The sequence below is a fragment of the Lemur catta genome, chromosome 20 (assembly GCF_020740605.2).
Source record: "Lemur catta isolate mLemCat1 chromosome 20, mLemCat1.pri, whole genome shotgun sequence".
Classification (NCBI taxonomy): Eukaryota; Metazoa; Chordata; class Mammalia; order Primates; family Lemuridae; genus Lemur; species Lemur catta.
In genome coordinates this window covers 30,058,371-30,085,083 of record NC_059147.1, presented here as the reverse complement: position 1 = coordinate 30,085,083, position 26,713 = coordinate 30,058,371, and the positions used below count along the sequence as shown (strand labels likewise).

Here is a 26,713-nt window from a genome sequence, read left to right as displayed (position 1 = left end):
CCGGCCTCCGAGCAGCAGGTGGCGCTGCGAGGCATCTCCGCGAGGCATCTCCGCGAGGCGGCCGGGGCCGCGCTGACCGACTTCCGGTGGCCGCGGCGGAAGGGCGCAGAGGCCGGCGGGCGAGGGGCGCGATGCCGTACGCCAACCAGCCCACCGTGCGGATCACGGAGCTCACCGACGAGAACGTCAAGTTCATCATTGAGAATACGGACCTGGCGTAAGGCTGCCGAGGGACGAGGCGGGCGGCTCGGGAGCGCCGGAGGCCGGGGTGGGGGAGGGGGGATGTTCTAGCAGAGCCGCCGCCCCGTGTCGGAGCTTTAGCTTTGGAAATGTGGGGCTGCGGGGCCTCACGCCGCTTGGTTTCTCATCCCTCAGGGTGGCCAATTCTATTCGGAGGGTCTTCATTGCTGAGGTTCCCATAATAGGTAAGCGACCCCGGCCGTCCCACCATCCCCACACACGCCTTGGGGCTACTGTCCTGGGGTGAGGGTGGGGTGCAGAGAAGACTGCAGTGCTGGAGACTTGGGCGGACCCTGGGCCCTAGGCCCAGTGGCCACTGCTGGCCACCTCCCCGGCTCCCACGGCTGTTACCGAACCCACAAGGGGGGTTCCGTGTTGCCCGCCGCACAGCAGGGTTCGGTAACCGGGCCGCTTGGGTCCACCCTTGCACTGTATGCGCTCAGGCGCGCGGTTTAGGGATGTGCTGACTTGGGTTCGAATACTGTTTCCACTTACTGTCTTTGTGAAACTTGCGCACGTTACTAAACTTCTGTGGCCACTCATGGTACTCATCAGGGTGGTATCCTAGATTAAGTAATGTAGTCCATACGAAGTGCCTTGCGTTTAGTGAATGTTCAGTACTGGTAGATGTCTTCAACTGCAGTTATGGAGCATATACATGCCAGGCATGGTGGTAGGCACCGGAGATGCAAAGCTGTAATAGAACAGGGTTTTTGCCCTCACGAGGTTCACAGTGAGGTTGCCGGGGAGAGATGAATCCACCGACAACATCAGTACAAGGTGGACTTTGGTCAGTAGTTCAGAAGCCTAGCTACAGTGCAGCTGAACCTTAGACGGAAGATCTGTTTCTGGTCTGGTTCCAGCCACTCTGCTCCAAGTGTTTGATGCATGGACTACACTTGTATAAAATACCACAGTCATAGCTCCTGCATCAATTGTTTAGACTTGTTTTTAAGGAAGTAAGCAGGCCAAATGCCCAGTAAGCAAGAGAACATTGTAGTTCATCCGCAACCACCACCCCCAGTCATTTCAACTCAGCTTGGATTGCTGGTCCTCCCTTTGCCCAATCACTTCATGCCTCTAGGCCTCAGTTTCCTCATGAGTAAAATGAGGGAATTGTATTAATACTTTGACATGCAGCCCTGACATTCTGAGTCTAAATGCCACTTTCTTCACAAATCCAGTTCCGCAAATAACATTGAGCAGCCATGCTAGGAGTACAAAGACATCTCAATACTCTGCCTCAAGGAATGTTTTGGAGCTTGAGATAGAGACAAGACATATGCAAACATGACACAAGGCAAGTGTCTTGAGGGAAGTCTCAACAAAGTTTTGTGAGAAAGGAGTTCAGAGGCAGGGAGTGATCACATCCAGAGCATGGAGGCGGGCAAGGCTTGGTTTTTTAGGAGGCTCAGAGGATTTTAACCTGCACAGGAGCGGCTAAGGGTATGCCAGAGGGAGTAAAGAGTCAGAAAAGCTTTGGTCGTGGTCCTTATTTGGCTTGGGTTGGGGAAGTAATAGGAAGCCTAGCAGGACAAAGCAGGCCTCTTCTGGCCTTTGTTCCTAGTGTCCATGCCCCTCATTGGCAGTTGGACTGTGATGCCATTGGATTTCTGGATTTAATTGGTTATGTGCAGATATTTGTTTATGAATGAATAAATGTGCATCTTAGTCAAGCACATGTGATAGTACAGTTCTTACCCTCCTGCCAGCTCATTACCGGTAGGGATTGGGTTTTATATTTTGTGTGCCTTGCCCATTAAAGGAATCCAGTAAACATTTGTTGATTGAGGATAATAAAGCACAAAATGAGGTGATCTGGTTATTAAATCATAAAATGAGGTATTGACTATTGAGTCCGTGTTATTTCTGTGAGGTTTTCTCTAACTTTTAAGTGCCCAAATAGGTTGTGTTCTGGTGTTGGCAAAGGTGGCCTATTTAAGTGCTTCTCATGGAAAATATTCAGCTCAAGGAAACATTCCCACTCCCATGGTATTCTCTAAGTCAGTGTTTTTCTGTGTAGAGCACATCTAGGGAACCTCCTGCATTAAATTCACCTGGACAGGAAGGTGGGTTGTGGTATGCATGGTTCTTGTTAAACTGCAGATTCTTGGCCTCATTCTAGCACTGTGGGATCAGTATCTCTGGCCTAGGCATCTCCAATTTAGCATGCATTGGGTGACTGCTAAATGTTGAGAACCATTGCTCTAAGTCTTTACGTGAATTTGATGGCTAAATTGCATGTCTGCTTCCTCCTTTTTTTAAGCCATTGACTGGGTTCAAATTGATGCCAATTCCTCAGTCCTCCACGATGAGTTCATCGCTCACAGACTTGGTGAGTGCTAGTTTTGGAAGGTTAAAGGGAGGGTGCTGTGCCTGTTGTCAGAGGAGGGGGCCTCCGCCAATCCCCACCCCCAAGGGACTTCTAGGTTCTTGTTTAGGCTTGGCTGTTTGGCCTTCTTTAACATGTCTTTCTCCCTTACAGGCTTAATTCCCCTCATCAGTGATGACATTGTGGACAAGCTGCAGTACTCCCGGGTATGCTGCGTGATTGGGTGGATGGATTGGGGGAGGGCGGAGCGGGCACAGCTTCAGTTCTCAGAGGGACTGTTGCTGACATCCTGCGCCCAGCTTGGATTGTATAGTAGTGTTAGAACACCAGGGTGGAGATGCTGTCTGGAGCTTGAGGCAGGCCTTGGTCCTCAGTGCTGATGGGGCTTCAGATTGATAGGCACACAGGGCATCAGGGAGTCTCACCAGCCAGCCACACAAAGGGGGCTATCCAACAGAATGCCCAGTTATGCTGCACAGGGGAGCTGTTCCTTCCAGAGCATCTCTTCCCAGTGGCAGGGGCCTAGGAGGCTAAAGGGAGTCAACAGAAAGGGGTGTGTGTGTGGCAAGGACAAGGAGCAGAGGGGGAGTGCAAGTTGTTGCCATAGGAGCAGCACCCGAGGGACTTAGTCCTGGTGTCTGCCAGATTCGTGCCTCTCCCCATAGGTGATGCTAGTTAAGCATGGGCAGACTCACGGTCTCAGCCCCTGTCCCGATCGTGTCCGCTCCGTCTGCTGGTGTGTTAACAGACCTTAGCAGTGAGGAGAGAGTGGGTGGGAGTAGGTTACACCTTCATCCTTTCACTAGGACTGCACTAAATAACAGCTTGAGGCTATTCCCTCTAGATGGCTGTGGGTGATCCTGAAGCTACCTGTTTTCCTATATTCCCAAAGGCATGTCATTTTCGTGGTGGCCAATTTGATGTATTTTATAAATACATGTTTTCTTTTTAAAGAAATATGCAAGCACACAAAAGGGTGTGGAGCTAGGATAACAAATACCCATGCTCCCACCTAACACTTGGTCACAATTTAACATTTTGCCCTATTTGTTTCATATCTCCAGATTTCTGTTTTTAAGAAATTGGTAGGCCAGGCGCGCGCGGTGGCTCATGCCTGTAATCCTAGCACTCTGGGAGGCCGAGGTGGGTGGATCACTCTAGGTCAGTGGAGACCAGCCTGAGCAAGAGCGAAACCTCGTCTCTACTAAAAATAGAAAGTAATGATCTGGCCAGCTAAAAATATATATAGAAAAAATTAGCTGGACATGGTGGTGCATGCCTATAGTCCCAGCTACTCGGGAGGCTGAGGCAGTAGGATCGCTTAAGCCCTGGAATTTGAGGTTGCTGTGAGCTAGGCTGACGCCACAGCACTCACTCTAGCCTGGGCAACAAAACAAGACTCTGTCTCAAAAAAAAAAAAAAAAAAAAAGCACATTGAATTTTCCTTGCTGGTGTGAGGGAGAAAACAGCTTGCTTGAATACATGGTAGTAACTCTCTTGCCTGAAATTAAACTGTAACAGATAGTCCCTAATACATGAATGCATCAGTTGTTTTAAGGCAAAATGTTTATAATTATGGAAACTGGGAGATGGTTACATTGTGGCAGTTTATTGTACTTTTCTCTGTTTTTTGTGTATATGTGGAATTTTCTATGATAGAAAAGTTTTTTCAGAAAAGGTCAGTAGTCTAGAACCTGAAAAGCACTTTTTCCTGTTGTTCCCTGGCTTGTTTCATTTTAGATGATGGTTACATTCCCAGGCTGGTCCACTTAGTTCACGGGGAGCTGAACCATAGGGAATGAAAGCATGGTCTCCTCCCTTGATAGCAGTGGTTCTCCGAGGGCACAGTGAGATAGGTGTTAGCAGCGCGCCTCCCAGCGGTGGCCTGGCAGTGGTGGGTGTGGGAAGGAAATGTGGGTACCAGCACGTGGATACAGGTTGTCTCTAAACTTGGGTAGTCCATGAGAATGGACTACCAGACTGTCCCAGCCCCTGAGAGCCTGGAGACTGTCACCAACCCCTTTTACAGCTGAAGAAACATAAGGAACTGGGTATTGGAAGCAGGGAGCCAAGTGAGGATTCATTACCTAGAAGGAGACTCATTCCTGCTTCACTTCCTGCCTCAGGACTGCACGTGTGAAGAGTTCTGCCCCGAGTGCTCGGTGGAGTTCACCCTTGACGTGCGGTGCAATGAAGACCAGACTCGTCACGTCACGTCTCGAGACCTCGTCTCCAACAACCTTCGGGTCATTCCAGTCAGTGCACAAGAGCACCCTCCCTGCCCGGGCCTTCGCCCTTCTCTTTCTGGCTCCAAGTGGGCCAGACTGAGGCTGACCCTTACAAAATGTTGGCTTCCCTATTACCCTCTGCCTTAAACTGATGCATAGAAGTACTAATTCTGGATTCTTCTTGGGCAGAAGCATTATCGGTGCTATGTGTCACCCAAGGACCCTTTTAAAGGCTGGGGAATTGATCTGACTGAGAAGGCTATCACCGTATCACAAAGTGGGGGATGGCATCCTGAGAGGCACCTCCGCCACCTCCTTCCCAAGCACCCTTCCCTGGCTGACAGACTGGTGCTGGGAGATGGTTGGCAGAGGAGGTGACTGGGAGGTGAGTAGCTGATAAATGCTTCTGTTTGGGCTCCCTACAGGTGACATCCCGGAACCGAGATAATGACCCCAATGACTATGTGGAACAGGACGGTAAGGCACTGGAGCGAGCGGGCAGACGCCTTCCTGATGTCTTGCTGTGTGGACTAGAGGGAAGCAGAGGCCAGACACAGCCTTTGTGCTGCCTGGTGTCCTTGTAAATTGCATCTAGACCCATTTTTCCAGATGTGCATGGTCTCCTAGTGACACTTCCGGGTCAGGCTTTGGAGAACCAGGCCTCTCCTGCCCTTGACTGACTCGTACATCTCCCTGCAGACATTCTCATCGTCAAGTTGAGAAAGGGCCAGGAGCTCAGACTTCGAGCCTATGCCAAAAAAGGTTTTGGCAAAGAACATGCCAAGTGGAACCCTACTGCAGGGGTGGCTTTTGAATACGATCCAGACAATGCCCTGAGGCACACAGTGTACCCCAAGCCTGAGGAATGGTATGTTCCAGATAAGAGTGGAGGCAGGAGTTTAGGAAGGGGGTGGGGGTGGAAGTGGCTGCTAGTGACTGAGATGGAGCAGGCTCTCCAAGAACTTCAGTGCCCTAAAAGCAGCGGTCGCAACCTTGTGCTGACCTGTGTTTGACCTCAGGCCAAAGAGTGAGTACTCGGAGCTGGATGAGGACGAGTCACAGGCTCCCTATGACCCCAACGGCAAGCCAGAGAGGTAAGCCCCTGGTCCGGCGTGGGAAGCTGGAGTGTGTAAGGATGTGGTTTTGCTGCAGGCTCTGAGTTAGGCAGCCCCTCTCCCTAATGTCCCAGTCGTCATAAGCCGAGCAGGGGCCACTCTGCTAAACTAAGCCCGTGGCGTGTGCACATGCCTAGGGCCAGTCATCGGCCCCTTTGGGTCACTGAGAAAGAGAGGCCCTCTAATTATGCAAGTTGTTCCTATTCTAACTTTCCACCCCCAAAGAAGAGACTCTTGAGGTCCAATCTAGGGGCAGAAATTGGCCGATGTCCTGCAGCGATGACTGTGAAGGGGCTGCAGCACGTGGTCCCCGCTGGCTGGATTTTCCATGTCAGTCTGGGATGCACATGCAGAATGTTTGGGGGTTTTCATAGTTGCTTGTTAGGTACTGTGGGCTCCTTGGGGTCCTGCAGAGTGGGTGGGGCCACTCTGTGAGGGGTCTTAGGTGGAAGGAGGTCAGTTCCTGGTGGGAGCGCAGTCAAGGCCCAGGCACAGGAAGGGTTGTCCGTGGCCGCGGCTCCGCCCGGCCAGCCTGCCTCGTGAGGCCTCTCACTGGACTCTGGCCTCCTAGGTTTTACTACAATGTGGAGTCCTGTGGCTCTCTGCGCCCCGAAACCATTGTCCTCTCAGCCCTCTCCGGACTGAAGAAGAAGCTGAGTGATCTACAGACTCAGTTAAGCCACGAGATCCAGAGTGATGTACTCACCATAAACTAGCTGCCGCCCGCCTGTGTCCGCACAAAGGGGATTCAAGCCAGCAGTGGGGTCTGGGGTGTCTCTTGAGACTTCTAGTTCCTGAGATCTGTTCTGCTGTTGCTTAAGCTTCTTGGCAAGTCACCAGTACCAACTAGAAGGGGTCACAGATAGATTACTAGGGATGCCACTGCTACTCAGGCAGGACAGCCTTTCACTGGCCGTGCCTACTGATGGCCAGCGGTGCTCCCCAGAACCCAAGACATCCCTTCCGGCCTGTTGCCTAACGCGCCCACAGGGGCTGTGCTGCCTCCTACTCAGAAAGCTGAGCTGGACCTCTCCTCTCCTGGTCATTCCAGCTCTTTCCTTTAAACTCTTTCTGCCCAAGAGGAGGAGTTTTCACAGTTGTACTTTACGTTTCTAGTGTTAGGACTGAGTGCGAGAATCTTCACCAAGGAAGCCTATAAACCCGTTCAGTCTTTCCCCAGGGCCAGCCTATCGGTACTTCAGATTCCCAGGCTTCCCTCACTTGAGATGTAACCTTTTGAGAATAGCCTTAGACCCTGGCTGCGCGCTCCCCCCACAGATCAGCATGATATTTCATTCTCTACCTGGCAGTTACGAAATCAATCTTCATGGCCTGATCATTTAGTTTGGGGGGGGAACAGGCCCCTCCCAGATACAGAATTCATCTCTCCATGTGAAGGTTTGGCCTTACCCCTTAGCACTGTCTCCAGCCGGGAACAGACCCAAGCAGTTAATTAGGCAGCTTGGAGAAAACCAGAGATGCAGTACAGAAAGGAAGGGATATTTATTGATTAACAGTAGTTGTCTTTTTAAAAGTGTTTATTTTTGGCAATAAAGAGCACAACATAATCTCCTTCATGCGTCATCGTGCCACTTAGCTGAGCCAGCCAGCTCTGCCTCCCTCCCCAAAGGCCTTTGGACCCCAGTTCCCCTCCTCAGGGTAGCTCATGCCTCTGGGTGGTCATTCTCTGGGTCACATTCAGAGCCAAGCTGGCTAAGCCACCTCCCTGGCTCTAGGGCTCCCTTGGGAGGGGCCTCTTTATCGTCCTGCCACAACTTGAATAGTCGTTATTTACAAGAAGGTCAAGTCCCACAAATCAGAACCTAAAGTATTTTTTAAAAAACAAAAAAACCACGCAACCAAAGGTTTGATGTGAATAGAAAGATAGCCCTTCTGCATGGTAGTCGGTAAATACCAGCACTAGAAAATGAATTGCTTTAATTGCGTCTCAGCAGGGAGCCTCAGCACCATGTGGGGAGGAGAGAGTGGGAAGGTCTTGGTTTCTGAATGCTCTTGGCTGACAAGGGGTGGCCAGACATGGGGCGCAGGGGCTCCCTCTGCTGAGGCACCGTCCAGCCCTGGTCAGCCAGAGGGGCAGCAGGCGCGCTCCCCACGCAGCCCTGCCTCAGCCCTGCCTTCCTCCACAGGCCCGAGGGCATCTTCTCAGCCTACTGGAAGGAGCCTGTGTGGAAATTACATTTTAAAACCACATTTTCACCTGAGGCATCAACCAGACGTCACCTCTGCTTAAGACTCCAAGTGCAAGGCTGGCAGGTGACACAATGGAAGTTTAGATCCTTCCTGTGCCATTCTAGGCCCAGAGGAACTGGGAAGCCACCTGCTGTCTTGGCCCCTGGGCTGCTTGGGAAAAGCCAGCAGTCAGAATGCCAGCCTCGAGTTCTGACTGTCCCCCTCCTCTGGCCCTGGCAGTTCAAACGGGTCCTGGCAGCAGGGGGTGTGCCACGGAGGACAGGGAAACCGCTGCCCTCGTACTCAAAACCAGCCCTGACCGTGGCCTGGTCATGGGATTCAAAAATGTGGATGTGTTGGCAGGGAAGGATAGAGGGGCAATCTCATTAATATAGAATATGTCATAAGCCATATATATTAAAATCATTAACAGTATATAGTCCCACAGTAGCGCCAGCCCCTCACACATGCTCAGGTGGTGTGGCCAGCCCTTTGCCTCGGTCCAGCCTCACCCTTGGGGGCAAGGAGGGGGCAGCTTGCTCCCTTTCTCCAGGCTCTTGGCCAGCAGCCCCTTGGGGCTGGCTGTGCACGGTACGCTGCAGGCGGCCCCCAGCAGTCCTCTGTGTTCAGCACTGCTGTCACTGGGATGGGGTCTTGGCCTCGCTGCTGTCCCCCTGGCTGGGCTTTGGCTTTAGCAGGATGAATCTGTTGAGGAGGTCCGTTTCTGAGCTGGCCTGGGCTGCCCCATACCCCTCACCTGTGGGCACAGGAGCAGGCTCAGAACTGAGATCCAGGTCAAAAGACCCCTGCCCGGCAGGCCTCATCCTCCACAGAGCCTGGCAGTACAGAGCACAACGTACCCTCCTTCGTGTGTCCTCGTGCCACTGAGCTGAGCCAGCCAGCTCTGCCTCCCTCCCTAAAGGCCTTTGGACCCCAGTTCCCCTCTTCAGGCTAGCTTGTGGCTCCGGGTGGTCACTGTAGATGTGGGGCACGGAAGTGACTCACCGGCATAGCTGGAGGCCTCAGCGATGTTCTGGGAACCTGTGATGTGGTGCCAGTAGGCACTGCGGGGCAGCATGGTGGTGGGTGTGCAGGGGTACGAGTAGTGTTCTGTGCCCTTGTTCAGCAGCTGTGGGGTGGAGAGGAGGGTCCCTCCTGTCAGCACTGGGGACAGCAGCTTACGTTGTCCCCGAGCACCCAGCCTCTACACACTGGCAGGAGACTGAGCGGGCAGACCCCAGGCACCTGCCCACGCTGCACCCTGGACTGATGGCCCCGCCTCACCCTCACGTTCTTCTCCATCTCCAGCAGGACCCGCTTGTGCTGCTCGGCGATGGCCAGGGTGGCACTGTGGACCCGCTGGTAAATCTGCTCCCCCTCCTGTGTCTGGAAGGTGTAGAGCCCTTCCCCAGCGTCGCACATCCTGGGGACACAGGGGACATGGGGCGTAAGGTGGTGGGGACTCCACCACACACACATCACCACAACTGTGGCTGCACCCCCGGCCTGGGGAGCAGGCAGGGCTGTGGTCTGGGAGTCTGACCACATGGTGCAAAGGTACTGAGCACTGTCTGTGTGTCAGGTGGGGCGGTCTAAACACTTCACAGAAATTAACCCAGTTTTCTCTGTCACCACCCTCTTGGTCTGTGCATTATTTAGTTTCCTCATTATCATGCGTTTTCTCGAACAATTTTACAGATGAAACCGAGGCATACCGAAGATAAGTAACTCGCCCAAGGTCACACAAAGGACTATACAGAATTTAACTGTGAGCAAGCTGACTCTGGAGTTCAAGATAGGGGACACCCATCCTCACCACGATTCTGTGAGGGTGGCTACTTTTGTTGTCACCTATTTGACAGATGAGGAAACAGACTCAAGTCCACAATCACAGAGCTAGTAAGTGCCGGTTCCAGGACTCCACTCGAGCCCAAGCAGTTGAACTTTTGGTAAACAGCTTCACTTGCTCTGCCTGCCGTGGGCAAGTTACTTCTCCGAGCCTTGGTTTCTTCATCTGTAAAATGGGAACATTACATTCCCCTTTGGATCGCTAGGCCAATAAATAAACCAAGTTCCTAGCACAGTGCCTGACACAGAGCAAATGGCAGCCACCATCGTGACCACGGAGGGACAGGGGTGGGCAGGCGAGAGGGTCCTACCGGCCAGCCTCAAAGGTAAAGCGTGTGGCGTCCCGGCCATAGCGGCGCAACGAGCAGAGGGGCCACGAGACGAGCTTCACGCGGGGGTTGTGTATGTCCCAGAGGTAGATGTTCTCGTGGGTGATCTGCAGCTTGCACTCGCCATACACGTCCAGGTTGGGGCAGGGCAGCAGGAAGACATTGAAGCGGTCTGCAGCGGGGGAGGGCACAGTGGGCCTGGAGGTGTCCGGGAGGGGGCCCTCCTCCCTGCCTCTTCCTCCCCCTACCCCCAGGGCCAGGCCTCACCTGTCTGCTCACACTGCACCCCTGGGGCCAGGAGGTCAGGCTCTCCCAGACTGATGTCGTTTAGCCGCGACCCCAGACACTCCACAGACAGTGTCTTGTACCATTCTTCAGCCTCCAGCTCTGCAGAAAATGGGACCCCGACATGCTGCCAGCTCAGCGTCCCCCAGCAGCTGACCCATCTGCCTCAGCCCGCGTTACCCCACCATGGCGAGAAGGGAGGGTGACAGCAATGGACTCCGCCTGCCTGCCCCACCGCGATTCTGGGGCTGCACCCTCAGGGGCACCCCCGTGTCACCATCTCCACCCACGGCTAGCCCTGCCCTGCCTCCCGGCCAGACCACCAGCCATGCCCAGGGAGACCCCACGGAGGCCTGCACGCGGTGCCTCACCTGAGTCGCAGGTGAAGGTACGTGCCGAGTCATCGGTGAATATGATGGCCACCGCCTGCCGCTTGGTCTCCTTGGGGAGCCGTGTGACACACTTGACGTTGCTGATCTCAGTCACCTGGGACAGCATCCACAAGGGACTTAGCCAGGTTAGTGTGCCACCCCAGCACCCCCATGGCTCTGCCACCCCAGGAGGGTGCTGTCAGACCTCAGGACTCGGCAAATCATCTTTGCTTATGGGGGTGGGGGAGCTAGGGCCCAGGCCCCCTAACCTTGGGGCAGCCTCGCAGGCACACTGACTTCTCATCCGGATACTTCTCCAGCCGCTGGGGCCCCTTGCTGGAGGATTTCCGGAACACCAGCCAGCACCTCCGGTAGATCTGTGGGGCCAGATGGCAGGGGTCAGGCCCCCCTGGACCGCTCCCACCCCAGCCAGCACGGCCCTGCAGTTGCCCCTGCCTGCCGCAGGGGGCACTGCCGCACAGCCTTCCCTGGAGCCCCGGCCCGGGGCAGCCTGCGAAAGGAGTCACCAGCAGTGCCACCTCCCTGGGAGAGAGCCTGTCCCCAAATCGAAAGGGCGTCACTTCTTGGCTGGCTCCAAGATGCTGTTCCATAGAGGACGTTCTGAGTTAGCGTGTACTGTGCACACAGCTCTGAATCTACTATAAGGAGCCAGCATCTGTGAGTGCTTCCTACGCACACACCGTGTTACTAGCACTCTTCAGTCTTAGGGCCGCTCCTCAGGTCCGTTCTGTCAACATCCATTTTATAGATGGGCAAAGTGAGGCACCAACACAGCTAACAAATGGTGGTGCTGGTACTGACAACAGAATGTCTAGATCCAGAGCTGGTCCCCACGGCCCCCTGCACGTGACGTCGGCCAGGGCTCCCGCAGTGCCAGCCCCAACTGAGGGGTCTGCCTGGGGACTTGGATTAGACCCCTGCCCACTGCCGGGCCGCACAGCACCACACCCCTTGTTCTCCGAGCCAGGCGAGGGCCCTTGGTGTTGGTGGCCCCCACTCGTGTCTCCAGGGGCTGTCCCACACCCTCTTTTCATTCTCCTGCCAGCCCTGGAGCCAGGAGGACAGTATTTCCCTGCTCCAACTGGGAAGCCAGAGGGGGTCGGGGGTAAAGGGGCAGAGCCAGGAACGCGGGTTACCTCACAGCATGGCGCCTTCCCTCCTGTGCCCACCACTGCCAATGCCCCTGTGCCTCCAACCACCTTAATTCTCTGTGGCCTGTCAGACACCTGAGGGGTGGCCCGAGCCACCTGCCTTAGCTGCTGACTCTCCTTCCCACGGCCCCTGCCTCCGCCTCTGGCTCCATTCAGCCCCGAGTCTGTGGCTGCGGTTGTCCCCTCCTTTCAGCAGGCACCCCAAAATCCCAGGCGTCTGCTGTTCCTGTCACTGGCACACTGGCAGAATGGGGGGTGGCCAGGGCACAGCAGAAAAGGTGAAGGGGCCTCTGGGCCCCACTCGCTCCGCGGCCCTACTCTGCCGTGATGCGCCGGGTCCTTGGCAGGCGGGGTCACGGGGCGCAGCAGGCCTGGGCAGTGCCCATCCCAAGAAGCCACGCAGAGCCAGGGCATTTCTGGCTCCTGTCTGGGTCCCTAGGAGGCGTGTTTGCCCCTACAGCCCTGACCCTATCCCAGCACCTGGCCTGGCCACTGGAACCCCGGCAGCCCTCGGCTCCCAGCTGCAGAGCACCTTTAAGGCCGACACTGAATTTTATTTTCAGAATCCTCCCTCGTAGCCTGGCAGCCTCGTCAACAGAGCTCCGCTAAACAAGTGAATGGCCACATGAAGGGACAGCGAGTGAATGGACGGACGGATGAATGAATGCTGCTGACCCAGATACACCCTGCCAGGGTGGGCTCCATGCAGCCTGCGGTGTCAGGGGCACAAGGCCTGGGGGCCTGAGCGCCCCGGTTGCCTGGTTACAGGATACACACGCACAGCCCCAGGGAGCCACTGCGCTCCAGAGCCCTCCTTCCCACTTCTCCCAGGGCTTTGATCAGTGCTTCAGAAACACTCTGCCACAGCCAGCCGGGAGCAAGGCCCTGGCAGGTAGGAGGGTCGCTCCCCAGCGCTTCCAGCCCCTCCCCCCACCTCTGGGCTGAGACAGGAATGGCTGCCAGGGAGTGACTGCAGCCCCTCACCTCAGGGAAGTGAGGCTCAGGTCTGCAGAGGGAGGCTGAATTCCCGCGTGGGGGACCCCACCTCCCAACCCCTCCCCCTGGCTGTGCCCACCTGTCAGCCACCTGGTCTCCTGAGCCTAAGTGGCTGCCCCTGTGACTGGTGCCTTCCTGGCACGCCCAGCCGGGGACAGGGCCTCAGCCCGGGTGGCCCCCTGGGGATATGCTAGGTCCGAGGCCATAGGAACAGGAGGGATGGTAGAAGCTGGGCCCTGCTCCCTTGGCCTCCCTGCCTTGGCCCCAGCCTCTCTCTTTGTTCTGTGCTCAAGTCAGTGGGCTGAATCCCTCTCTCAGGGAGAGCAAAGTAGCTGACGGCTACCAGGGCCCTGTCCCTACTAGACCGGGGCCCCCAAACTGGGGCTACAAGTTTAAATTCAGGTAAAATTCAGGTAAGACTGCAAACATGCCCCCCAGCTCAGCCCTGCCTAAATGATCACCTTCCTGGCAGTGAGCTGCTGGCCCCTGCCTAGACTGAACATGACCCGTCGGGGCCACAGGACAGGCGGAGGGGCACGAACCACCCCTGTCCAAGGCCAGCCCTGCTCTGTCTGATGCCCAGGCAGGGGGGCCGGCTGTCAGATCCCTGCCCCTCCCCTCCCCAGCCTTCCCCACTCCTCTCAGGCCCAGCCCACCCCCACCCCATCAAGGCAGTGGGGGAGGGAAGGGAGGGACAGGAGTCCCAGGTCAAACACAAGACTTTGGGCGACCTCAGTCACCAGGGCTGTCCTTCCTACTGGGGAGGGGGCAGCTGCCAGACCCTTCATTGGAGGTGGGGGGTCAGCAGAGGAATAGCGGTGGCTCTCGACAACCTCATCAAGATTGTTACACGGATCCGTGCGGCCCCACTCGTGCCTTCTGAGGGGGCGTCACCAGTGGGGGGCCTACAGGGGTGGGAAAGGGTGGGTGCCCTCCAAGGCCTCGTCTCTGCAGCCCCTCCACACGCCCAGCACAGGGCTGGGTGCAGAGCCACCTGCCAACAACTTGGAGGAAAGCAGCCCGTCCCAGGGCAATGGGTCATTTTGCCCAAAGTTCTCATGTGGAAACCACAGAAATATCAGCTCTGCACCCCTCCCACCACCCCACCCCACAACCAACCGCCCTCCTTTCAAACACTTTTCTTTAACATTGGAAACCACAACCCCAAATGCAATAAATACCTGCACACAGAAAGCAGCGGGAAGCAGGGGAGAGGAGTACTTAAAGGAAAAGAGGCCAGGAGAGGGGCGGGGAGGCCAGAGAAAGGAGGGGAGGCCAGGGGAAGAGAGAAGCTGCTCTGGGCTCAGACACAGCCCAGCATTTCCAGCCGCTCCTGCGGTGGCAGAGACAACTTCAACAATAGCAGGGGAGCCGCCTGCCCGTCGGCCGCCGCCACCACTGGCCCAGCCAGTGGCCCAGAGGCTGGGATGCCAGCCAGCCCTGCTGGGGCGGGGGCTGCCGCAGACAGAGCCCAGCCCGGGCACATGCCAGGCAGCCCGCTGGCGAGAAGCTCGAGACCACAGGCGCACGATGCCCGGCAGCCGGCGGGCAGCCCGTGCCGCCACCACACCTGGGGATCAGTGCTCCCCGGACACCCATCCCTCAGCAGCGCCCCGCCGCGGGTCAGGGTCGCTCACCCCGAGCTTCCTGCTCTTCATCTTCACGTAGCCTTGCTTGACGATGTCGCTGAAATTGGTCGCCATGGTTTCTCCCCCGTGCCTGGGGCGCCAGGCCTGGCGAGGCGAGGGGAGGGATGCCCAGGTGCCCGGTTCCCGCACCTCCGATCACCTGTTCCAGACACTCCTCGGGCTGCCTGGCCGCTCCTCACCTCGCCCGCCTCAGCATTGTTCTAGCAGCTCCTTCGCCCGGCGCCGGCTGGAAATGAAAATGACAGGGAGATTAGAGACAGTGACATCTTTCTCTTCCCCTCGCTGTCTCGCTCTCTTTTTTCCTTCCTCTTCCCACACTCCTCCCCCTCCCTCCTCCTCCTCCTCCCGCCCTTCTTCCTTCCCTTCCCTCCCCACCCCAGGACGGCAGAACCATTCAGGAAAACCGAGGTGGAGGCAGCAGAGGAAAATGGTCCAGCCCAGTCCCCTCCCTCACGGCTGGGGCTGGCAGTTAACCCCTTCCTGGGAGGACCGGCTCGGGCTCTGTGGCAGAGGTGGGGGCCGAGGGTGAGAGGCGGCTGGGAGCCCTGGGCCGGGGTCTAGTCTAGGAGGTGCTGTCCCTCAGCCCTCTGGGCCCTGGCCCTGTCAACTGTCACAACTCTGGGGCAGATTTAGGGCAACTTGCCAAAAGCAAAACCCCCTTGCAGACCGCCCCCCCAGCTTTCCCAGAGATCGGGAGGGGCGCCCAAGGAGACGGCCAAGAGTCTGGTGTCTGAGTGAGCCCCGCACTCCACAAGGTTAAAGACAAGTGGCCTTGTCAGCTCAGCAGCCCCCCAAATCCCTCTGCCCCACCCAGTCCTATACCTGGTTCTCTCTGAGAATCATCACGGCCAGCCCACCCAGGCCCTGCTCCCAGCCCCGGGGACTCTGGGTGCCGCTTCCTGGGTGGGAGGGCAGAGTCCAGCTGGGCGGGCCCCAGATAAGCCTGAGGAATGCTGGGCTGGCTGGCGGTGGCCTCCGTGGAAGCAGACGCCTGGCCTGGCCCTGGAGCTGGGAACACAGGCCAGTCTGTGAGGGTGGGGTCTGGCCAGGCCAAGCAGTGCCCCCACGTCCTGGGCACGGCAGGAGCTAATTGCAGGAGACAGTGTGGGGCACCAAGGGGAGGTCAATATGGAGCAGCAAATGGGGGCACCAGCAGGACCACCCCAAATCAGGCAGATCAACAGGTAACAAAGGCTCAGACTCAGGGGATGGGGGGTCTCAGCAGTGATCTGGTCTAACACTTCATTTTACAGATGGGAAAAGAATGCCCAGAGAGGGCAACCCACATAGCTAAGGCCACACAGCAAGCCCAGGGCCCAGCCAGGGATGAGTGCGAAGTTCCAGGACCGGAGATGGAGGCTGACCTGGGGGAGGAAGGGACTGTGGCCTGGCTGCCTGCCACCACCTAAGCCTTCTCTGCCACCCCGCCTCAAGGGCAGGGTAAGCCAGCAACGTGGTCCTCCCCCACTGTGTCCCCAAGATCACTGGGCGGGAACGGAGCATTTCTGGGGTCAGCTGGGTATCTGTGCTGCCAGCACGGGCCCTGGGGCAGGCGTGGTGCCGGATCTGCCAGCAGCTTGGCACTAATTACTCTCCGGGAGGCCTGTCTGTTGAGTCCCTAACAAGGAACAGATGGGGCTACCCCGTGGGCACCCACAAACAAGCGGAGGGGCACAGGAGGTAGTGCTCCCCTACCCTACTTGCACCCTGAGGCCCCTCAGCTCCCCTCCTGCCCATCCACTCCTTCCATCCCAGCTCTGTCCAAGACCCTCCCACGCCCAAATGCTCTGCCTGCCACCCGTAAGGTCTGGTCCGGGGTCCCCTCACTGGCACTGATCCCCGATGGCCCTGCCTCCCTGGGACTCTGGCAGTCAGAGATGGGTCAGTTTTCCCAGCTCTGTCTCCACTGCTGTCCCTGGGGCTGCCTTGTCCGCAGGGCAAGGAGCAGCTCTGTGGAGCTCCCCTGCAAGATGACCAGCAGGCTGGGGTCCGCGGCACGGAGGCCCCTTTGAGAACACAGCTACAAGAAGCCGCTGGGCCCTGGCTTCATCCGAGGCAGCCCAGACACGGCACAACCAGGAGTGTGAATCCAGCTGGCCGTGTAGTCCTAGGCAAGCCACTTAACTTCTCTGTGCCTCGGTTTCCCCATTAGTAAAAAGTGAGAATAACTTCACCTACTTTAAATGAGGAAATGAATCCATGAGGCACCTGCCTACCCACTTTGGACCCAGAGCTTCTGTCTTGAAAACTCCAAGGGCTGCTTTTTTTTTTTTTTTTTTTCAGGAGCTGCTGCGCAGATGGGGCTGGGAAACTACCAGAAGGCAGCCTTCCACCTGCCCAAGGCGGGCCTGCTCCTTCCTGGCTCCATCAGTCATCTTCCCAGCGGCAGCCCCCCGGTGACTGTGGCCCCAGCTCTCAGGAGTGCTCCTGCCCTACCCGCCCCGTACCGCAGGCCCAGAACCAGCCCCACTGAACTAATCAGCAGGAACAGCGACCTTCGTGGGGACGCCTGGGTGGTGAGGTCCTGGCAGCCTACTGACCCCAAGTCACAGGCACTCCTGGCCACACGCAGTCTCCAATAAGGTTTGCAACAGCAAGACCCGACCCGGGACCCCGAATGGTACAGCAAAGGGGAATGGGAAGGTCAGGAGGGAGGGTGAACAGCCAACCGGTGGACCCACAAATCTGACAGGCAGTGAGGTCAAGTGGGGTCACCCAGAGGGACTGCACTGTGGCAAGCGAGAGAGGCGGCTCCCACACTGAGCCTGTCAAAGCCCGGTGTGGCTCAAGGAGTGGAGGGCAGCTGAGGCTCAGCAGGAGGCAGGTCAGGAATTGGGCCCAGGCAGCCCCTGCGCTGCCTGCCCCTGGGGCCACTGTCCCCATCACTCCTGAGCCACTCCTGAGCCACCACCGGCCTCTCACGGGCCTACGGCAGGGAATAATGGCCACTGATTCGAGAGGACCTGAGGTGTCCAACCTTTCCCCGGCACTGGCCATGGGGCCTGTGACTCTGAGCAGCCGCCCCTCTCAAGATTCTGATGGGGGGGGATTAGGGGCCCCCCATCCCTCCTCCCAGCCTGGCATCAACACTGCTGCTCAACCAAAGACCAAACCTGCCCTAGGCCGGGGACCCCAGGCTCCTCTCCCCAGGAAGGGCAGGTGTCCCTGGGCCCTCCAAGCCCACCTGCCCCACCGGGCAGCCACTCTGGGCACCCCCTCCCTGCACCTGGATTCTGCCTGGAGGCTTTGGCTCCAGAACAAACGCTACTCGCTGAGGCTGGCAGCCAATGATTGAGCAGGAGCGGCTGCCTGCCCGGCTGGGCCTCCCCCCTCCCCGCAGATGGGATCTTATCAGGGCTTCAGGGACAGCCCTACCTGGACACCACCTCACTGTCATCTGGCTGTCTCCACCCCATGGCAAAGATCCCATCTGTGGGATTCTCCCCAGCACCACAGACATTTCCCAGCCCCTGCTGGCCTGGCCCCCTCGCCCTGCCCCACCCTATGTGATTATCAGGGGCCAGCAGGGCGTGCCCCCATGCAGGTCCCCGTAAGGGGCCACCACCCAAAACACTGTCCCATCCAAGGTAGGCGGCAAAGACAGACCAAATACCCAAGTAGGCAGAGAGGAACGGTGGGAGGAGGGGACATCTGAACAGCCCCAGACCCTTAAGCCAGGAAAGTGGGGCTGTGCTCTCCGCATGGCTGCCACTCTGTCCTCCCCTGGTCCCCTGCCCACCCCCCACCATGCCAAACTCCCTCCCACTGCACTTGCTGTTCCCGCCTTCAACACTGTTCCCTCGCATGGCCTCAAGCTTCATTCCACTTCATTCACCTCTTCCCAGAGGCCTTCCCTGACCACCCTGGCCAAAGGGACCCTGCTAGTCAGCCTCTCTCCAACACCCAGTGTCACCGCCTTCATCACACGCATCTTCATGGGATTTTCTTGTTCTTCATCTGTCTGTCCCTTTGTTACTCGGCCACAGACAGACATCTAGAATGGCAGCTTCCCAGTGGCCAAGCCTTCTCTGTCTAGTTCATAGCTCCATCCCCACTCCTAAGATGGTGCCTAGTGCAGAGCCGGTGCTCAATATTTGCGGACCGAACAGATCATTCTTTTCAGGATTTGTCCTCCTCATCCCGTCTCCCACCACCGCCGCCGGGTCCATCTGGCCGACCCGGCTCAGCTCCCAGAGGTGTGTGAGCAGCGCAGTGGCGCCCACCCCCTGGCCCCAGCGCTGCCTGGTATGGCCAGAAGACTGCTGTTACTGGAGAACCAGCCGTGCCCAGGACCCACAGCTTGGTTCAAAGCTGCCTCGGGGAAAAGCGTGCCGCTGACACTGTGTCCAGGCCCGGCCGGGCGGCCCCACCTTGGCTGGGGTTGGGGGGTGAGGTCATGCCCAGCCCTGCTGCCCTGCCCGGGAGGAAGGACTAGCAGTACCCAGTGCCCAGGCACAGCGAGGCAGGTCACTGGGCAAGAGAGGGTACAGCTCCTGGGATCCATGGAGGTGGGGGGGACAGGAATGGCCTGTGGAGCCACATCCCTCTGGAAGGGGCCGGAAAAGAACATGCCCTAAGCAAGCCCAGCCCCTGCCCACTGGGTGGTGCCTGCTAGAGCTGAGGCCAGGCCCCTCACCTCCCCTGATCATCAGACCCCTACACCCCCCCCCATATCCTCTATCCAAATGCCCCGGCAACTGCCCTGTCCCCACGGGTCGGGACAGACAGGCTGCACAGAGCCCCCGCTCTGCCCACATCACTCAAGTGCCCAGTCCCGGCTCATGTCCCTTTGGGAAGACAGAAAGGATTTAACCGGACCCAAGACCTCCGGGCCCAAGTGGGAGAAGGTGGACAGGAGTTCGGGACCAAGAGAGAAAGGTTCAAGGACAGGAGGCACTGGCCACGAGCTAGGCTGTGGGTGTGCTCATGCAGGAGGGGGTGGGCAGTGGGGGCCTGCCGGGCTACAGAAAACGGTCTCTTGGAATCTGGAAGGGTTGAGAGAACAGGGGACCCTAGGGGGGCAGGCAGGAGGCTGGGGGCTGCCGCGGGCTGGGTTGTGCCCCTTCCGGCCGGCAGGCCCAGGGAGCACAGGGCCTGGGTTTCTCTGACCGGGTAGGAGTGGGAGCGGGTGGGGTCAGCTCCGGACCTGGGGTCCCCTGGAGAGGAGCGCCGGGGGTGGGGAGGGCGCCGGGAGTTTCAGGGCCCCGGCGCTGGCTTTGGGGGGCGGGTCTCTGAGCACCCCTCCCCCCACAGAGTAGGAAGGTCCCAGGGTTGGCGAGTCCTCGGTTCGGGAAGCGACCGAGGGATCGCGGGGTGGGAGTGAGTGAGGGTCGCGCGGCGCGGCCTAGGTCCCCCTCCCCGCCTCGCGCCCCCCTGTTTACCTGGGCGCCGAGGCCCGGGCCGGGGGTGCCCGCTCGGCGGGGCGGCGGGGCAGGCTCATGCCCGCGTCGCGGCGGGGCGGCGGGGGCGGCGGGGCGGCGGCGGCGCCGGCTGCAGGCGGGGACGGCGAGGGAGGCGCGGCCGCCGGCGGGGCTCTGGCTGGGACCCGGCCGGCCCCCTCCTCCGCCGGCCCCGCCCCCGGCGCCGGCCCTACCGTATTCCTCCGAGCCGCGGGACACGCGCGCCCGCGCCACCCCCTCGGGTCGCCTTGGGGACCCGGGCTCGGCCCCCGCGCCCCTCCCCGGGCCCCAAAGCCCAATCTCACATGTCTCTCAGAGCCTGAGAGCTGAACCCCACGTCGGCTCCCAGCCCCCTAATCGCACCCCAACTTCCATGATCACACGCCCACTGCTCCCCTACCCCTTTGGCCGCTCTCGGGGGCCTCCGCAGCCCGGCCGCCCCCAGCCCGCAGCGACCTCGCAGAAAGCTGCACGGGCGCCGCTCGCGCGGCTTCCTCTCCACCCTCAAAACACCAGTGTCCCCATCCTGGGTCCCCCAGACTTGGTCGTCAAATCCAGATTTCATTCCCCTGCATCGCCATGCCCTACCCCCCCATCCCCAGCCCGACTTCCACCCCACACTCACCGCTGCCCCTCAGGCCCGCGCGGGTGCTGGGTCGCTGCCCCGTGGGAGTCACAAACCACAGGGCTCGGCCTTGGCAGGCAGGGACCAGAGAAACCGCCGGGGCCTCCCGCGGGGAGGAGCCGTCTCCCGCTCTGCTTTTCATGTCTGCCCCGTTGCACGCGAAGGGCCTCTCAAGGTGTGGTTCCCGGAGCACAAGCATGGACACCACCTTGAAACTTTTTAAAAATGCAAATCCCCCGCCCCACCCCAGACCTATGAAATCAGAATTTCTGGGAGTCTCAACCAGAAATCTGTGTTTTACAGGCCTCCAGGTGACTCTTCTAACATTGGAGAACCACTGCTTTAGACCGTAAGTATAATACAAACCAAAGCAATGGTCCACACCTGAACATCCAAATCCTGAGACACGAAAATACCTGCAAGTCCAGCCAGAGGGAAGGGGCTAAAGCACTCGGGGACCAGGACCCCTGCACTCACCCATGGAGTCCACCCCCTGCCTCCGAGACACCTGGGCTTCACGACTTCTAAGGGGACTGCTTCCCTGAAAATGTCCCCGATGGTCACTATGGTGCCTGTGACCAGCCTGAGCTAACCAGCCCCAGACTGCCAGAGGAGGAGGTGGCCGTCCCAGGCCCTGCGGCCATACTGGTCTGGGCCACGACCTCCTGACCTCCCTATGTATCTTTCAAACTTGACCCCACCTGCTTTGCTTCAAACCACAGCCCATAAAGCTCCCAGCACTTGAGCCAACACAGCAAACTGTTTTCCGACACCAGAAACCTCTGGAGGAGTTTTGGCCAACAACAGCAGCAACAAAAAGTGAGTTTTCACAATAGAAGGGCATCTTTTCTAGAGTGGACTTTCCCACATTCTTCATTCTCCCATCTTCATAATTTTTGCCCAATCTTCTATCTATACTATTACCATCTAATTTTTTAAATTAGGCCTTTCATTTTGAGATATTTGTGGATTCACATGTTAAGATGTAATGCGGAGAGATCCTGAGTACTTTTTATCCAGTTTCCTCCAATGGTCACGTCTTGCAAAACTATAGTACAACATCACAACCCAGATATTGACCTTGCTACAGTCAAGATATGCAACATTTCCATTACCACAAAGATCCTCACGTTCCCCTTTGATAGTCATACTTCTTCCCTCCCACTCCCACCCCTCCCTAAACCCTGGCAGCCACTAATCTGGTCTCCATTTCTATACTTGTGTCATTTCAAGAATGTTGTATAATTGGAATCATAAGTATGTAACCTTTGGGAATTGACTCTTTTTGGCAGTTCATCCAAGTTGTTCCATGTATCAATAATTCGTCCCTTTTATTGCTGAGTAGCATTCTGTGGTGTGGATGTGCTATAGTTTGTTTATTCATACAGCCATTGAAGAACGTCTACATTGTTTCCACTTTGGGGCTATTGTAAACAAAGCTGCTATGACCATTTTTGTACAGGTTTTTACATGAACATAAGTCTTCATGTCTCAGGGGTAAATGCCTATGAGTGCAATGCTGGTTCATATGGTTGTATGTTGAATTTTTTTAAAAACTGCCAAACTATTTTCTAGAGTGGCTGTATCATTTTACATTCCCACCAGCAATGTATAAATAACCCAATTTTTTTCACATCCTTGCCAGCATTTGGTGTTATCACTACTTTTTTTTTTTAGCCATTCTGATGAAGGTGTACCTCTTTGTAGTTTTAATTTGCATCTGCCTAATGTCTATAATTTTGAACGTCTTTTCCTGTGCTAATTTTCTGTGTATCTTCTTCAATGAATTGTTTCTTCATGTTTTTTGCCCATGGTCTAATTATTTGCTTTTTCACTGTTGAATTTTGAGGGTTCTTTATATATTCTACATACTAGTCCTTTGACAGATATGTGGTTTGCATATATTTTCTCCCAGTCTGTAGCTTTTCTTTTCATACACTTAACAGGGTCTTTAACAAAGCAAAAGTTTTTAATTTTGAAAAAGTTCAAATTATCTATCTTTCCTTATATGGATCATGCTTTTGGTGCTAAATCTAAGAACTCTGGATTTTCTTCTATGTTTTTTTCTAAAAGTTGTATAATTTTGTTTTACATTTAAGTCTGTGATCCATTTTGAATTAAATTTTGTAAGGTGTTGTGAGATTTGCTAGAGGTTTTGTGTTTTTTGTTTGCTTGTTTTAGTTTGGTTTTGGTTTTCTTGGCCTACGGATGTCCAATTCGTTCTAGCACTATTTATTGAAAAGACTCTCTTCCACTTTTGGAAGGAATTGCTTTTGCTACTTTGTTAAAAATCAGGTGGACCTATTTCCTTCTCTGTTCTATGCCATTAATCTGTGTGTCTATTCCTCTGCTAATAGCTCACAGTTTTGATTACTCTAGCTATATAATAAGTTCTTGAAATCAGCTTACCCGGTTCTCAGATTTGGACTGAGCCACGCCGCCAGCATCCCTGGGTCTCTAGCTTGCAGCCGGCCTATTGCAGAACTTCTCAGCCTCCAGAATCATGTGAACTAATTCCCCTAATAAATCCCCACTCATCTGTTTGTCTATTATATATATTCTATTAGCTCTGTCTCTCTAGAGAACCCTAACATACATCTACTTTGGCTGATATTAATATAGTCACTCCTTGTTTCCTTTGATTAGTGTTTGCATGATGTATCTTTTTCCATTCTTTAATTTTTCAACCTGCCTATATCATTATATTTCAAATGAGTCTCTTGGATACAGCATATAGTAGCTGCTTCATACTTTTTAATCCAGTCTGCCAATCTCTGTCTTTTAATTGGTGTATTTGGACCATTTGCATTTAATGTAATTATTTATATACTAGAGCTTCGGTTTGCCTTTTTATTTTTTGTTTTCTTTTTGTTCTGTTTTTCATTTCTGTGTTCTCTTTTTTATTTCAAAATATTGATTAAGGGGGTACAAGTGTTTTTGTTACCTATCTTGCGTAATGTTTAATTTGTGTTTTCTTTTGCTTGCCTTCCTATGGGTTCCTTCAACATTTTTCAGAATTCCATTTTGATTTACCATGTTTCTGAGTATATCTCTTTGCATAGCTCTTTAGTGGTTGCTGTAGGTATCAGTCTGTTGGTGTGATCATTTTACCAGTTTGAGTGAAGTATAGAAATATTACCTCCCTTTAGTCCCTTTACCCTTCTCAATTTATAATTGTCTTAAAATTTTCCTCTACATACACTTAGAACAACACCAGACAATGTGATAATTTTTGCTCCAACTGTCAAACATAATTTAGAGAACTCAAGAGAGGAGAAAGCCTGTCGTACCCATATGTCTGATTACTGTGTTCCTTCCTCCATCTCCATGATCCAAGCTTCCTTCTTCAATCATTTCTGTTTAGAGAATTCCCTTTAGCCATTTTTTAGGGTAGGAGTAAATTCTCTTAGTTTTCCTTTATCTTAAAATGTCTAGATTTGCCCTTCGTTCCTGAAGAATATTTTCACTGGGTATAGGACAGTGACAGTCCTTTTCTTTCAGCCCTTGAAAGTCATTGTTCTACTTCCCTCTGGCCACCATGATTTATGATGAGAAATCTGCTGTCATTTGCATTGTGTTTCCCCTGCAGGTAAGGTACCATTATCTTTGGCTGCTTATAATATATATTTTTCTTTATCTTTAGTCTTCAGAAGTTTAATCAGGAGGTGTCTTGGAGTAGATTTCTTTGGGTTGTCCTCTTTGTGGTTCACTCAGCTTCTTGAATCCATAGGTTTATGTCTTTACCAGACTTGGAACGTTTTCAGCCATTATTCCTTTGAGTACTTTTCCAGTCCTGCCCTCTTTCTTCTCCCTCTCAGGGACTCTGATGGCACAAATATTAAATCTTTTGTTATAGTCCCATAGGTCCCTGGGGTTCTGTTTATTTTTATTTTTATTTTTCAGTCTATTCTCTCTCTGTTGTTCAGATTGGGCAATTTCTATTGTTCTCTCTTCTAGTTCTCTAATTCTTTCCTCTGTGCCCTGTGTCCTGCTGTTGAGCCCACCCACTGAGCTTCGAATTTCAGTTAGTGTTTTTCAGCTGAAAATGTCCATTGGATTGCTTTATATTTCCTGTTTCTTTGCTGAGACTTTCTATTTTTTTCATTTGTTTCAAGTGTATTTGTAATTACTCACTGAAGCATTTTATAATGACTTTAAAATCTTTGTCAGATAATTCTAACATCTCTGTCATCTCAGTGCCGGAATCTATTGACACTCTTTTTCCATGCAGTGTGAGATCTTTCTGATTCTTGGTATGAGTTTTCCAGTTTTTGGAAACCTGGACATTTTCATGTTATGTTATGAGAATCGGGAGCTTGCTGAAGCCTTCTGTTTGGGCTGGCGTCCCTGATCCTGCTCCAGCAGGGGAAGGGAAGTGCCACCTGGTTAGTGAATATGTGCATCATTCCCTAGTCTCGTCCCTCCCTCACATTCCTCCTTCATTGCCCCCTCCCCTGGCAGCCCCCAGGTGTCCATCAATTTGCTTTCAGTCACTATCCATTCGTTTGCATTTTTAAATAATTTTATAGATATATACATACATTGGAATGCAACTCAGCAATCAAAGGAACGAACTGCTGATAAATGCAACATACACGAATCTTAAAATAATTATGCTGAGTGAAAGTGAAGGAAGCCAGACAAAAAAGAGGACATACTATATGATTCCATACACATGCACCCATGCATGCATGCATGCATGCAGACATACAATGCATATATATGATATATATCACAATACAGCATATGTTATATGTATCACATCTCAAAATATGGAACTATTTTATTCATATGCTTCCTAAAGTCAAGTATTTGTAACCCAGTACTCTAAAAAATCTTCCCAAGGTCCAGTTGCCAAATCTGAACCCAGAAGTCGTGCCCTGTGGGTGTTCATTCCATCTTTGGGTGTGGGTGGGGCGGGGGGCCCTGTGGATTACAAGGAAAAGACTGAAATGGAGACTAGAGGGTGTGTCTCAGTCATAGTCTGACGTCACTCTGGCTGTGAGGCCATTGGCCAGTCATTCCTTCCCCCAGAACCTCTGGGCCCTCATGTTTAAAATCACAGGTGGGACCAGGGCTGTCCCCAGATCTACAGACAAATGCCCCCCCTACCCAGCACTGACTAGGGAGGTAAATGAGGGCCATGCAGCCGGGCACAGCTCTGAAGCCCGTGACCAGAGCCCCAAAGCTATGGATGCAGGGCCTGGGGCCTGGGGCAGCGTAGGGTGCAGCACTCTGGTCCCGGCTATGTTTGTTTTATTAGCTCCTTGCTGCTGTCGCTGTCATGGGAAGCTCATGGTCCACTCAGCCTCCAATGGCCCCACCAAGCAGACAGACCGATTTTTATCTTGTTACCTTTTCATTCCTCAGCTGTGAACACGCTTTCGGCTGAGAGACAGGCTTTGCGTCTCACGTGGGCATTACCAAGGCGTTGGTCAGGGCCGCCTGTGCAGCGTGACCGACGTCATTCTATTTCCCGCAGTGGGTGAGGCCCCCCTGGGGGACACCCCGCTAGCTTAGCGAACCACAGTCCGGAGCAGGTTATCGCGATCCCCATTTCACAGGGAGAGAAACTGAGGCCCAGTAAGTAGAAGAATCTGTCCGAGATGACACAGTGACGCCAGGACTTGAACTGGTGACTGGGAAGACTGTTTCTTGGGGCCTTGACATGACCTAGAAATACGGGGATCCTCGTTCATGCTGTCCCCCCTCCAGGTCTGCTCTCGGGAAAAGGATAGGCTCCCCAGAGCCGGACCCAGGGGAGACGAAATCTGAGGGACCCTAGAATCCTGGCCAGTCCCACCGCAGCCATCACACTGGTGAATTCGTCCCCAGTGACGTTGGTGAGAGGCTGGTGTCTGTGCCCCTGGCCCCTCAGGCGGCCAGCTGAGACGAGGCCTCGTCCTCTCTCTCCCCTGCCTCAACGGTGACACA

The 26,713-nt window shown here is 54.9% G+C and overlaps 2 protein-coding genes and 2 long non-coding RNA genes across 6 annotated transcripts; 3 read left to right on the top strand and 1 right to left on the bottom strand.

Moving 5' to 3' along the window:
- The first annotated feature begins 62 nt into the window (after window positions 1-62).
- On the top strand, window positions 63-7,487 carry POLR2C (RNA polymerase II subunit C). Its single transcript, XM_045533645.1, has 9 exons — window positions 63-217; window positions 376-425; window positions 2,507-2,575; window positions 2,726-2,778; window positions 4,699-4,827; window positions 5,226-5,277; window positions 5,500-5,668; window positions 5,820-5,894; window positions 6,487-7,487. The coding sequence occupies exons 1-9, from the start codon at window positions 132-134 to the stop codon at window positions 6,629-6,631; spliced, it is 828 nt and encodes a 275-aa protein (XP_045389601.1). The 5' UTR covers window positions 63-131; the 3' UTR covers window positions 6,632-7,487.
- On the bottom strand, window positions 7,395-20,289 carry DOK4 (docking protein 4). Of its 3 annotated transcripts, none has more exons than XM_045533643.1 (9): window positions 20,137-20,289; window positions 14,744-14,981; window positions 11,208-11,315; window positions 10,939-11,053; window positions 10,550-10,669; window positions 10,265-10,454; window positions 9,390-9,528; window positions 9,111-9,234; window positions 7,395-8,862 (listed from the first exon to the last, which is right to left on the bottom strand). In XM_045533643.1, exons 2-9 carry the CDS (start codon window positions 14,807-14,809, stop codon window positions 8,744-8,746), a joined length of 981 nt encoding a protein of 326 aa, XP_045389599.1. In that variant the 5' UTR covers window positions 14,810-14,981; window positions 20,137-20,289; the 3' UTR covers window positions 7,395-8,743. The 3 variants fall into 3 exon arrangements, with proteins under 3 accessions (XP_045389599.1, XP_045389598.1, XP_045389600.1); XM_045533642.1 differs by lacking the exon at window positions 20,137-20,289 and adding an exon at window positions 15,578-15,658; XM_045533644.1 differs by lacking the exon at window positions 20,137-20,289 and adding an exon at window positions 15,578-15,658 and having other exon boundaries at window positions 7,395-8,810.
- Window positions 16,037-19,197, top strand: LOC123625283. Its single transcript, XR_006730449.1, has 3 exons — window positions 16,037-16,195; window positions 17,039-17,338; window positions 18,879-19,197. It is a non-coding gene; the product is annotated as an uncharacterized LOC123625283 (long non-coding RNA).
- On the top strand, window positions 19,484-26,713 carry LOC123625282. The gene is made up of 3 exons (XR_006730448.1): window positions 19,484-19,669; window positions 21,083-21,598; window positions 26,495-26,713. It is a non-coding gene; the product is annotated as an uncharacterized LOC123625282 (long non-coding RNA).

What these genes read in the sequence shown, in the direction of transcription:
- DOK4 (XM_045533643.1), bottom strand. Translation starts at nt 14,809, where the DNA reads ATGGCGACCAATTTCAGCGACATCGTCAAGCAAGGCTACGTGAAGATG. An exon ending in TACCTTCACCTGCGACTCAG is followed by an intron (nt 10,670 to 10,938) that starts GTGAGGCACCGC and finishes CATTTTCTGCAG; the next exon opens with AGCTGGAGGCTGAAGAATGG. An exon ending in AGATGGAGAAGAACGTGAGG is followed by an intron (nt 9,235 to 9,389) that starts GTGAGGCGGGGC and finishes TCCACCCCACAG; the next exon opens with CTGCTGAACAAGGGCACAGA.
- POLR2C (XM_045533645.1), top strand. Translation starts at nt 132, where the DNA reads ATGCCGTACGCCAACCAGCCCACCGTGCGGATCACGGAGCTCACCGAC. An exon ending in TGACTATGTGGAACAGGACG is followed by an intron (nt 5,278 to 5,499) that starts GTAAGGCACTGG and finishes ATCTCCCTGCAG; the next exon opens with ACATTCTCATCGTCAAGTTG. An exon ending in TACCCCAAGCCTGAGGAATG is followed by an intron (nt 5,669 to 5,819) that starts GTATGTTCCAGA and finishes GTTTGACCTCAG; the next exon opens with GCCAAAGAGTGAGTACTCGG.